The following is a 13,343-nucleotide window of genomic DNA, read 5'->3' as shown; positions in this document are numbered from 1 at the left end:
CTTTAAGTGCATTTTATTTTACTTTACTTTAAGTGCATCTTGTGTGTGCTTTTCACAGGCTTAATAATCTAGGTGTATTGTTTAAAGATCTACGCACATTTAATCCCGTATGTGTGCGCACGTTTGTGTTTTAAGGATTTTGAATGATCTGTTGCACAAAAATGGCAGCTATTTTCACGGAAATAAAGTGATCGAAAATCAAATACACTTCTTCAGTTTTTGCATTTTATTCAGGATATGTTTGCTAAGGTTAGATTATTACATTGGATAAATTTTAATTAGCCTTATAAAATGAAGTTTTGAAAGATTGCTATTTATCAGCATGCATTATTTTAGACAATTATGCAGGAATTTAGACATAAAGTGTATCTAGTAGGCTTAATTTATATATATATATATATATATATATATATATATATATATATATATATATATATATATATATATATATATATGTATGTAGCCAAGTGAAGAAATTTAACAAAACGTAACGTTGAGCATAAATTGGTTGCGGGTCCTTTAAGAAACTGTGTTTGCAACACTTGCTTTGCGGCACTCCCGCATGTATCGCATGTGAACGTTTTTCAGAGTGAGCAGAGCAACATAAGCAAACGGGTGCTCAAGTTTGGTGCCATTATCTTGATTTTGGCAAGGTAAATGTACATTCTTGCAGGAGTTGTGAACAAATTGCATAAAGTGTGTATATGAACATAGTATGCTACTCATGAATTTTTCATGGATCGCATTTTAGGACGTTTATGGATTTGCATGTGTGAGGTGGATCGGTTTGATCACATTTTGGGACACGTGCAAAGACTGGGTATGTACAGTGAATGTTACTGAAGTTTTATTTTCCTTATTTAAAGCCAGTGTATTTTCCTGTCGTTGAATCTGTTTACATGGAATGTTGGAATTCATGTTAGCAACAATTATGAGTGTACTTAAAACATATCATACTTTGATAAAATTAGTAGAATGTATTAAAAGATTGTGTTTTTTGTTACTCATGTATTTCATGAAAACGGTGGAGTTTACTGGTGGGCTAATGTGCTGTTATTGTTATTCAATATTAGGCTCTACCGTATTTCATTTTATTTTATTTTACTCCATTTCATTTCACTCAAGGGTGATTCAGAAATACAAAAATTACCCATATTTGTACTCTGAACTTTTAAAGTTTGAGACTATTTCTGGATTGTATTTCTCACATTTTGAAATCAGTGCTTGATCTTTTGTTTTTTTGTCAAATAAGCACAACAGAGTCCTAAGATTTACTTTATTTTATGATTGTTTTTCATCAGTACTTACTCCCATCGATCGCTGTCCTTCTGAGAGACAGCTGTCAGAATAAAACCCATAAAATATACTTTTTTTGTATTGTGTGGCGTTTCCTTATAATCCATAGGCCACATTTTGGTACCAGGAGTGAGGTATCTGACTGTTGGGAGTCTATAGTTTTTTTATGTCTTGAAATACGGTAGAGCTGAAGATAGGTGCTTGCGGAACACGGAGTGAAGGTACTGTACTGCTAAGCGAGAGGAAGAAGAGTGCCTTATCCATTGTGGTCTGCATCGTGCTTTCCGAGGAGACACCTATGAAGAGACTGTCTAAAAAGGAAGTGGGGTGTATTCTATGAGGAGCTGAGAACATATCCTTTGACTCCCAAATAATAGCGAACTGATTAAGAGACTATTTTTGTCCAAAGCAACTGTTTCCATTTTGTTAAACTGAAGAAAATTGTATACTGCAACAATGTCACAATCAGATGATGTTGCTCCACTTTTACCAGTTGATGAGTATGGTGATGAACAGGGTGCAAGTAGTGGTAGGCATGACATGTACGTACAAATTCAAGAACTTAATAGAAAGCATGAGGAAACTATGGCAGCAATTGCTAACTTAAGTAGAGAGCCAACCAGGTCTTACATTTATATACCAAGAGAACGTCACATATAACCATTCAGTGGTGATTTGAACAAAGATGGGAGATATGTTGACGAGTTTATTGAAGAGGTAGAGAGGGTGATGCATGCTAGAAGTCAGACTATGGAAGACCAGTTAGACTTTGTCCTCTCACTTCTTAAAGGGGCAGCTTTAGAGGAGGTCAGATTGCGAATGGGGAATGATGCAAAACATCCATGTGACATTTTTGAATATCTGAGAGAAGCTTTCAGAGAAAAGCGCAGTGTATCTCAGCTATTGCAAACATTCTATAGCCGTAAACAATTAGAAGGGAAGGATATTCGTGCCTACTCCCATGCACTGTCCCAGATTCTGAACTCTATTCAGAAACAATCAGCAAATGCTGTTGCAAATGCGAGCATGGCAATTCGAGATCAATTTATTGAGTGCATTAGAGACGCTAGCCTTAGGAGAGACCTTCGAAAGCTGGTTAGAGACAAGCCAGAGTCAACACTTATTGAAGTGCGAGATGAAGCTCTCACGTGGTCTTTAGAAGATCCCAAGCCTCGTGTCCCAAAAGTAATCAGCAATCATAGTGTTGTATCTGAGACCGTTGAAGCCCAATGTGCTGCTGTTGCACCTGAAACAAAAACAGTTAGTCTTGAAGAAGTTTTGAAAATTGTAGCAGAACAAGGAAGAGCTATAGGAGAGCTAACCCAAGCTGTGGAGAAACTCACCACAAAGTGCTTCAAGTCAGAGCCTGTAACCCAAAGCAACCCCAATGTGCAGCCAAGGTTTACAGATGATGGGCAGCCAATTTGTTTCCGGTGTAATGGTGTAGGACACATCGCTAAGAGGTGCATGAGAAGAAACAAACAGGCTGTTACAGACCAAGCTACTAGCTCTGGGCCCCAGGGAAACACCCGCCCTCGGTTGCTGTGAGCCAGGCAATGCGAGGGCAGTCAGTTGGCTCAACTAGTGTAGATACTAGTCGTGATAGACTACTTGAACGTGCTGTTGGAAAATGTCCTATTGCTAATCTCAAAATAAATGAGGTGAGTGCCACTTGTCTGCTGGATACAGGAAGTCAAGTCAGCACTATTTCTGAGAGTTTTTTCAGGGAACACCTGTGTGGTGAGGATAAAGATATGCTCTCAACATCAGGATGGCTGAAAATAACTGCGGCCAATGGTTTGGACATACCTTATCTCGGTTACCTTGAGTTGAAAGTTGAAACCATGGGTATTGTCCTCTCTGAATGCGGCTTCCTTGTAGTCAGAGACACACTGAACTCCCCTCTTGTACCAGCACTAATTGGCATGAATATTATCAGCAGATGCAGACAACTGGTACATGCAGAGTTTGACATCACCCTTGGTGGGAAATTGCAGTCTAATTGGAGAGAGGCATTTCAACAACTGCACCATGCAAGTAGCCAAGAGAGAAGGACAGCTGTTTGTCTAACTGGAAAAGACATGGTACACATACCTGCTTCTTCAGTTGCGACTGTGCTGGCTAAACGTACAAAACATATGTCACATGATGACTCATTTGACTACCTACTAGAGCCACTGAATATACCATTACCAGGTGGATTAATTGTTGTTCCCTGTCTGGTGGCCGCAGGGAAACAGTTGTTTCCTGTGCAAGTGGTGAATCTTTCCCCAGAAGACATCTGGTTGCGGGCCCGAACCAGGCTTGGGACTGTAACTCACATTGAGAATTTGAAATTGAATGAGACATGTGAGGTTAAGTTCCAACGTATTTCAGCTGATACTGAGGAAATAACTGTTAACACCAAAAGTGATCAGGTATTGGAGAACAGCTCAAAAGAGTTCCTCAGTAAGCTCCATATCGGTGGTACCCTTGAGCAGCAAACAGAGCCGAGTAATTTGTTGATGCAGTATTCTGATGTGTTCGCACTCGAGGATGAAGATCTTGGTTTCACTGATAAGGTGCAACATGAGATCCATGTAACCGATGATATTCCAGTGACACAGCCTTACAGGCGTATACCACCGACACAGTACAAGGAAGTTAGAGAACATATCAGTAAGCTTCTCAAGAAAGGAGTGATCTGAGAAAGTAACAGTGCTTTTGCTTCACCTATTTTACTGGTAAGAAAAACGGATGGTAGCCTCAGGCTATGCGTTGACTATAGACAGCTCAACTCTAAGACACAACGAGATGCATTCCCTTTACCTAGGATCGATGAGAGTTTTGATGCACTTCAGGGAGCAACATTTTTCTCTTCGATTGACCTGGCGAGTGGATATCATCAGGTTGCCGTTCATGAGCGTGACAGACATAAGACAGCCTTTACAACTCCATTTGGAATTTTGAGTACTGCCGTATGCCTTTTGGGGTTTGTAATGGCCCATCAACATTTCAACGTCTTATGCAGACTACAATGGGTGATCTTATTTTCCAAATCATGTTAGTATATCTGGATGACATACTAGTGTATGCACCCACTTTCGCAGAGCACTTACAGAGGTTGGAAACAGTCTTTAAGAGGTTAAAGGAAACGGGTCTCAAAGTCAAGCCTGGGAAATGCCACTTCCTGCAGCAGAAGTAATCTTTTTAGGTCATCAAGTGTCAGCTCAAGGAATTGCTACAGATCCAGGGAAAATTGAGGCAGTAAAGGAATGGAAAGTCCCCAACACAGTAAAGGAACTGCGCTCGTTCTTAGGATTCTGTAGTTACTACAGAAAGTTCATAGAGGGTTTTTCGAGAATTGCTGGTCCCCTTCATGATTTAGTGAGTCTGTGTATTAGCCAGTTCGGCCAAGAGAAGAAGAATTTCTGTGCTTTGTGGTCATCTGAGTGCCAGTCAGCATTTGAGCTACTGAAAGAGAAACTTACCACGGCTCCTGTATTAGGGTATGCAGATTTTAGTCTCCCATTCATCTTGGAGACTGATGTAAGTCATGAAGGCTTAGGGGCAATACTGTATCAGGAGCAGGGTGGTTGTAAGAGGGTCATTGCATTTGCAAGCAGAAGGCTTCGGAAAGCAGAAATAAATGACCGTTACTATAGCAGCATGAAACTTGAGTTGCTGGCTCTCAAATGGGCAATCTCTGAAAAGTTTCGTGGTTATCTGCTAGGTTCTAAGTTCATGGTTATCACAGATAACAACCCTCTGTGCCATCTTAAAACAGCCAAACTTGGTGCAGTTGAGCAAAGGTGGGTTGCTCAATTATCTGTGTTTGACTTTGAAGTTAAAAACCGCCCAGGCCGACATAATACTGCTGCTGATGCCCTCTCTAGGCAGCCTCTAGCAGGGGAGCCTACCACTCCGGACGAGTATGATGACTGTGTTGCCATCTGTAACATAATCAGTAAAGGGACATTCCTGGAACCTGACTTGGTAATTGCCAGTGAAAGGTGTTACAGAGTCCGCCAGATTCGTGCGTGGGAATCTGGTGGAGAGGCAGACAATGATAATCAGGGAAGCATACCTACTCTGCCAAGCTACACGACTGCAGAACTGGCAGATTTCCAGAAGAACGATCCTACCATCAGTTCTGTCAGACCGTTCTGGGAGAGGAGGAGACAGCCTTCCCATTGTGAAAGATCTCATCTATCAAAGTCTACATTTTCATTGATAAAGCAGTGGAAAAGTATCTGTGAACGAGATGGTTTGCTTTATCGTGTTGTAAACGATCAGCGCACTGCACCATACCGGCCTCAGGGTAATGCCCAATGTGAGCGCTTTAATCGAACGCTCCATGATCTGCTGCGCACACTACCCACTGAAAAGAAAAGGCGGTGGCCGGAACACCTAGCGGAGTTGGTTTATGCCTACAATGTCACACCACATGCAACCACTGGATACTCACCATACTACTTACTGTTTGGAGTCCATCCACACCTTCCAATTGATGCCCTGCTGGGTCATGAGCAACCTGTAGACAGAAAACAAGACTGGTTAGTGATTCATCAAGAGAGATTGAGAGAGGCTCACGAACAGGCAAGAAAATATGCTGAACACAAGGCTGCTGAGAGGTTGGCCCCTTTGAATGAAAAGGTCTATTGTCCCATTATCAATGTTGGTCAACAGGTATATCTGCGTCACCGGCCTTTGGGTAGGAACAAGATACAAGATTCATGGGGTCCTACGGTATACAAGGTTCTAGATGTGCAAGGTACTACATATACTGTTGAGCCCCTTGAGGGTGGTCCTATCAAGAGACTTCATCGAGCTGACTTGAGACCCTGTGTCAATTCTGTACCTGAGCTGGATTTCACTGAGAACTATCATCCTAAAACACAGCAAGAGAGAACAGCAGAGTCTGAGCAAGTTGAAGTTCAGTCTGATCCTGATTTTGTTGTGCTAGAAGAAGTCACTTACCCTAGTATGCAAGAGAGAAAAGCGATTGGAAGCTCTTCGGCAGAAGGTGAAGTGCTTGTAGGTCAGCCCAAAATTATTCTAGAGGATACTGACCCGAGGTATACTGAACCTGAGCAATTTATGCCTGACACCAGTGCCACTCTCAGTGTAGAGGAAACCCTGCTGAAAAAGCCTGTACCGACCCCTAGGAGAACAAAAAGAGCCAATGCGGGTGTGCATTCAAAGCCTTTCAATGAACCGAAGTCTGCATGTAATACAGTCTCACTCAGTCCTGAAGTCTTTTCACAAGTGTTGGCAAGCTTAGGGAGTGTGTTCTTTAGGGAGGCTGTTAAAGAAGTAAAAAAATGTATTTGATCATTGAGGACAATGAGGTTTAGCAGGGGAGAATGTAGCCAAGTGAAGAAATTTAACAAAACGTAACGTTGAGCATAAATTGGTTGCGGGTCCTTTAAGAAACTGTGTTTGCAACACTTGCTTTGCGGCACTCCCGCATGTATCGCATGTGAACGTTTTTCAGAGTGAGCAGAGCAACATAAGCAAACGGGTGCTCAAGTTTGGTGCCATTATCTTGATTTTGGCAAGGTAAATGTACATTCTTGCAGGAGTTGTGAACAAATTGCATAAAGTGTGTATATGAGCATAGTATGCTACTCATGAATGTTTCATGGATCGCATTTTAGGACGTTTATGGATTTGCATGTGTGAGGTGGATCGGTTTGATCACATTTTGGGACACGTGCAAAGACTGGGTATGTACAGTGAATGTTACTGAAGTTTTATTTTCCTTATTTAAAGCCAGTGTATTTTCCTGTCGTTGAATCTGTTTACATGGAATGTTGGAATTCATGTTAGCAACAATTATGAGTGTACTTAAAACATATCATACTTTGATAAAATTAGTAGAATGTATTAAAAGATTGTGTTTTTTGTTACTCATGTATTTCATGAAAACGGTGGAGTTTACTGGTGGGCTAATGTGCTGTTATTGTTATTCAATATTAGGCTCTACCGTATTTCATTTTTATTTTATTTTACTCCATTTCATTTCACTCAAGGGTGATTCAGAAATACAAAAATTGCCCATATTTGTACTCTGAACTTTTAAAGTTTGAGACTATTTCTGGATTGTATTTCTCACATTTTGAAATCAGTGCTTGATCTTTTGATTTTTTTTGTCAAATAAGCACAACAGAGTCCTAAGATTTACTTTATTTTATGATTGTTTTTCATCAGTACTTACTCCCATCGATCGCTGTCCTTCTGAGAGACAGCTGTCAGAATAAAACCCATAAAATATACTTTTTTTGTATTGTGTGGCGTTTCCTTATAATCCATAGGCCACATTTATTTATTTATTTATATATATATATATATATATATATATATAGTATTATTTATTTTCTTTTGTTTTGCAATAGCCTGTTAAGCAAGCTGTTGTGAATGTGAAATTTGTGAGTTTTTTTTTAAAGCATTGTATTTTGTTGTGTATTTGTTTTGTTGAGATTATATCTAGCATATTTTCAAAATAATCTGTTTTTATTTAATATTAAAGTTATTTTCTAGTTAATCGTTTGGTGCGTGTATACAGTAGGCCTTGCCTGCATTTGAAAAAACTGATGTGCTGCTAGTTTCGGTTTTGTTTTAATGGTTAATGTTCTATAACGCTAATAAAAAAAAAAAAACTGAACAAAAAAACAATTTATGTGTGGCACTTTGGTTTAGGATCGGTTACTTCATATTATTTAAATGCAATCATGTTTAAAATCGGTTATTCTGGATGTTAACTTGAACGAATATTGAGTACCTATCTGTACATTTTTCACAAGCTCTGAGTTAAAGTCCGCGGGAGTGGGCGGGAGTCGACACAAACATTGCGGGTGCAGGTGGGAGAGAAACACATAGTTTGTGGGAGCAGGCGGTGGTCATACATTCAGTGGGAGCGGGCGGGTGCGGGTTTAAGTAAACAGTCCTGCGCAGGGCTCTAATGTGCTTTTTTCAGATCTAGAAAGTTTCTTCCTTAACTTCCTTAACCTTAACTTTCTATTCGCTGTGTTTTAGTAATTTATTCTGATGAATGTTTACATCCCTACGCATGCGCACATGAGCTCAGCTTTACAGAAACTCTCTGATCAGATCACAGAGACAGAACAACAACACCCGGACTCTGTTCTAATAATTCTTGGGGAATTTAATAAAGTTTTAAATTCTTTAAAAGGTTTTAAATGAACTGCCAAAATACAGACAGCACATCACATGTCCCACCAGAGATATGAATATATCTATACTGAATATAGATATACCAGAATATATTTGATCACTGTTACACCACAATAAAGGATGATATCACTCTGTTCCACGAGCAGCTTTGGGGCGCTCAGATCACTGTTTGGTTCATCCTATACTGACCTACAGGCAGAAACTTAAATCAGCTAAACCTGTATTAAGGACTGTAAAAAGATGGACTAATGAAGCTTAAGTAAATGAATTGCTCCAGGATATTGGTTTGTTTTAACTCAGAGGGAGTGTCAGCCACATTAAAAAAGTTAACAGCTTAAATCATTTGTGGATTAATACTTATTGAAGACGCAAACCATTTCAAACGATTCAGTTCAATTTGGTGAACTGGTTCAGTTAAATCGAATGATTCGTTCGCGAAACAGATTTCACTAAACTGCAGTGTTGTGAACGCGCTCACAGCAGACCTGGAAGAGAAGATAATGCTGAATAAACTCATAGTTTTTGCTATTTTTGGACCAAAATGTATTTCCGATGCTACAAAAAATTCTAACTGACCCTATGATGTCACATGGAAAACTTTGAAGATGTTTTTATTACCATTCTGGACATTGACAGTATACCGTACATATATTTTCAGTGGAGGGACAGAAAGCTCTCAGACTAAATCCAAAATATCTTAAACTGTGTTCCGAAGATGAACAGAGGTCTTATGGGTTTGGAACGACATGAGGGTCAGTCATTAATGACATAATTTTAATATTTGGGTGAACTAACCCTTTAAAACTATCATCCCAAACCTTCTTCTGCCCAAACTAACTAAGCTGTCTGTGCCCACCTCCGTCTGTCAGTGGATCAACAGCTTATCTCTAAATTTTTGTTCTCTTTTTTTGCCTCATTTCATCTGAAATGTTATCATTACTATGCACCTTACAAATGCTTCAGCCAAAACCTCTGCCTTTTCTTTGTTACTAGTAACGTGTCTATTTCCACTTATTAAAACTGGTATCCTGTTAAAATGGTGAATCCCTCCCATTTTTCTAATCATGCCCTGTACATTGCTAATGTCTACATTACCAAAGTGTCCTTTCACAAACTTCCTACTTCTCTTATTCTCTGATCTAGAGAAACTTCACTGATAATGGCTGTGTCCAAATTCAGAGTCTACATCCTTCGGAGGACGCATTTGAAGGATGTTACGTCACAGCGCCGCGACGAAGGCTGTCCAAATTCGTAGGATCCTTCAAATGCGGCCCACAAATGCGTCCTCCTTTTCCCCGAATTCGAAGGATGGGTGTGATGGATCCTTTCGCGTCCTACCTATCCCATAATTCTTTTCGGCAGGACGAAGCGAGCGGTAGCGGAGTGGGGGAGGAGTATTATTTTCGATGTTTTTTAAAAACTGGCTTTTACTTTCGTAAACTAGCTTCATCCTTACTGCCTGTGTGAATATCCCCTTACACACAGCTTATTTGTTAGTGATTGAAGCTGTTTTAACGCTTCTAAGGACGAAAGAGCAGACAGAAGTGTTTATAAAGCTCCGGGGAGAGAACGATGAGCTCTTCACCCGCTTCTTGCTTGGCGCTGTCACGGTTGCTAGGCGACAGGATATGAGCAACGGTTAAGGGAGGGAACTGAAAGAAGAGTAGGCTGTCCAAATTCACAAACACCGACTTCCGGTTTTTGCGGTCGTCGGAGGACCCATCCTCCTTCAACCGGGTAGGAAGGATCCTAAGGAGGATGCAGACCCTGAATTTGGACACAGCTAATGACTCTCTAATGCCACCTTATGATTGGGAGTAAAATAACCACTCACTTTAAATAAGAAAGTAAAGTAACATCTTTCAAATCTTCTAGAGCAGGGGAGCCCAACCCCCCAGGTGTGTTTGATTAGGGTTGGAGCCAAACTTTGCAGGACAGTCGATCGCCAGGAGCAGGGTTGGGCACCCATGCTCTAGAGAATGTTGGAACTTTTCAGACCAGTTCCATGGTCCCTCCTTCTTCTTATGTGCATGGAGTGGAGCAGTATGTTCTGAAAAACATGTAATAAAGTGATGATACCACAAAGCGAGACCTAAGAATCGCTCCACTGTATTTTTTGAAGAGAGAGTGTATGGTGTACTGTGGAGTTTGGGCAAAGAGAGATACACACACAGGGCTGAGTATACGAATATCTTTATTGGAGCATTGTGTTCAGATGCATTGTGTGATGTGAAGTTAGCACCCATTGAAGATCTGCTAGGATTGCAGGAAGGAGATCGTGCTGCCAGTTGTGTCGGATGTCGGTTATCTGGAAGAGAAGTGGAAAGATCCAGTGTTAATGAAAGTGTGAGTACACTGAAATATTCGTCGTGTCAACAGTTACTTTGCAAGTGTGGAAAATCCATATACCTCTTGTGAGTTGTGACCAGTGTGAGCAGCCCCACCGTAATAGGATTGGTGGGTGAGCCGGGACCAGCAAAAAAAGGAGTCTGGTGCCTTGTCGTGGCTGTGACGTTTCCTCTGGCCGTCTGTTGCATCGGTGCCCCCTACGTCCAGGAACTAATCCCCGGTCCTATGTGGTTTTGACCCTAATTCACTGTGAGTGTGTGGAGTGCAGTGGGTGAGTCCTTTACTTTGCTGTGTGTACACTTGAAGTCTGCAGTGTCGTGCTGTGTCATGTCGTCAGCAATCACCCTCTAGGCTGGGAGAGAAAATCCTGTGGAGAAGAACGTGCACCGGTGTTGTGAGACGACCGTCTTTTATATACATGCCCGCTCGTGGCTTTGGACCCCTACTCCGCCGAGTGGTGACGTGTCAACAATAGCAAGTAAGGAACAGTGTGCATATTGTGGGGGACGACGACTGAGAGAAGTGTTGGCTGCTATACGAACATCCAGCTGTGTAGCCCTTGTTTATGAATACCTGTTTGTGGAGTGCTTTCAGAGGTTCGCCCCTGTCTAGATCTCTGGTCCGTTGTCTGGAAGAGAGGAGAGGGAAGCGAGTCATTCCTGAGGTACATACCCGGTGGCACAAACCTACCTGAAGTCACCCAGCGTGGTGGCACCAGCTGAGGCCATGGAAGGCCCAACGTGCAGCAACTTCAATCCGTACTCCTGTCCACTCTTGGTCAAATTCGAGAGGTGGTGCGTCCTTCTCCATATATTCACTGAAGCTAAGTAAATTTGTGAAGGAATTCTGTCTGTCTGTTACCAGTCCTACAGGTCTGAGCTTGAGGCTCTGAGTCGTCGTGGGAGAGTTTCCACGGTTGGAGGTGACCGTGTTGAGTGTTGGTCTGGGAAGTCTGCCCCGGTGAGGAAGACCACAGTTGTCGTGAAATATACACCCTCTCTAGACTCCTGAGCTGAAAAGTGCTTAAGCCTGACGTCCACCTCTTCGAGGGTCTGTGAGTTGTATCCATTCAGTATTGTCACTGTATACCCACCTGCATGCCCAGAGCAAGCTCCAGTTGCCCCTGTATACCTCTCTGTACGCCTAAAGTTAAGAGCCTGCGTATTGCCCTTGTATACTTACTTGTATGCCCAGAGTCAAGCTCTAGTTGCCCTTGTATTCTCACCTGTACGTCAAAAGTAAAGACCCAGTTGTCCTTCTGCATACTTACCTGTACGCTCCGAGTGAAATATCAGTGCGTCGCCCTTGCATACTCGCCTGTAAACTCCATCCATAGGGTTTACCTGGACAAAAATCAAAGTTAAGGATTGTGTATCTTTCTTGCATATTTAACTATACACCGAAGGCCAAGACCCCAATATATTCACCTGCATACTTACCTGTGGACCTTTTAGGTGTTTCCAACCGCGGACCCAGAATCTCTTGGCAAACAGCGTCAGGTATGCACCCCACCCAAATTCATCAGAATTACTTGCCTTCTTTACTCTGCGTGCAGGGACTGGAAGGCCTGCCTTCACACCTTTTTAAATAATTTAAATAAGGTTGTTTTAATTATACTCTCTCTCGTGTGTCTGGTCATTGGGGTGTTCTTGGGACCTCCTCGAGGTGGAAACTAGGGAGTAGAGGAATGGGCTCAGCACACAGCCCTGTGGTACGCCAGTGTTAAGTGTGATGGTAGTGGAGTGGGTGTGGCCTGACTGAACATGCTGAGGCCTTTTGGTCAGAAAGTCCATAATCCAATTGCAGAGGGAGGTGTTAATGTCCAGGTCTCCAAGTTTTGTGGTCAGCTTGGAGGGAATGACAGTGTTAAATGCTGAACTGAAGTCAACAAATAACATCCTAACATACGTGTTGTTATGGTCAAGTTGTGTGAATGCAGAGTGCAGCACTGTGCATACTGCATCCTCTGTGCTCCTATTTTTGCAGTTTTGTCTCTTCTGGTGTGGCAGGAAACATGCTGGTGAAATTTGGGGAGCACTGTTTTTAATTTCTTTTATTTTTTTTATATCTGCCCGGAACGTGTAGCATCCGGCTAGCTCAATAGCATTATTGGGTACGTCGCTGTGTAGCTATGTTTCTGTGAAAACCATGACATTGCAGTCCAAAAGTCTCTTACTGTGGGTGATGCGAAGTCGTAACTCATCCATTTTGTTCACCAGTGACCGCACATTAGTGGACATTAATAGAAATTGCTGAGACCTCCGCGGTTCCCCCACCTTTGTTTACGATCTCGACGCCGCCTGCAACACTTCCGCCCGGCTGGGTAGAGTGCCTAGCCTCGGGTGCTCTAGCGATCTCAGGGATGAGTATAAGATTGGTGATAAAGCTGTTGGAAAAGTCCTCACTGATATCCAAAAGCTCCTGTCGGGTGTATGATGTTAAAGCAAAGCTGTTCAGTACGTACAGACCCAAGATGAGCAGGAATAATACTGCAAAATTGCAAAAACTGGAGAGACGCTGAG

General features: G+C 41.9%; 1 protein-coding gene across 5 annotated transcripts; it reads left to right on the top strand.

Moving 5' to 3' along the window:
• Positions 1-468: 468 nt before the first annotated feature.
• LOC113115458 (uncharacterized) lies at positions 469-7,277 on the top strand. Of its 5 annotated transcripts, XR_003293891.1 has the most exons (5): positions 469-653; positions 752-820; positions 1,074-6,837; positions 6,936-7,004; positions 7,258-7,277. XR_003293891.1 is itself a non-coding variant. In XM_026283041.1 (3 exons), exon 3 carries the CDS (start codon positions 2,853-2,855, stop codon positions 3,981-3,983), a length of 1,131 nt encoding a protein of 376 aa, XP_026138826.1. In that variant the 5' UTR covers positions 469-653; positions 752-820; positions 1,074-2,852; the 3' UTR covers positions 3,984-7,244. The 5 variants fall into 5 exon arrangements, 2 of the variants coding, with proteins under 2 accessions (XP_026138826.1, XP_026138825.1); XR_003293890.1 differs by having other exon boundaries at positions 1,074-7,004; positions 7,258-7,273; XR_003293889.1 differs by lacking the exon at positions 7,258-7,277 and having other exon boundaries at positions 6,936-7,239.
• Positions 7,278-13,343: the final 6,066 nt, after the last annotated feature.

This window comes from Carassius auratus, chromosome 15, assembly GCF_003368295.1.
Source record: "Carassius auratus strain Wakin chromosome 15, ASM336829v1, whole genome shotgun sequence".
Taxonomy (NCBI): domain Eukaryota; kingdom Metazoa; phylum Chordata; class Actinopteri; order Cypriniformes; family Cyprinidae; genus Carassius; species Carassius auratus.
This window is presented reverse-complemented; position numbering and strand designations above follow the sequence as displayed.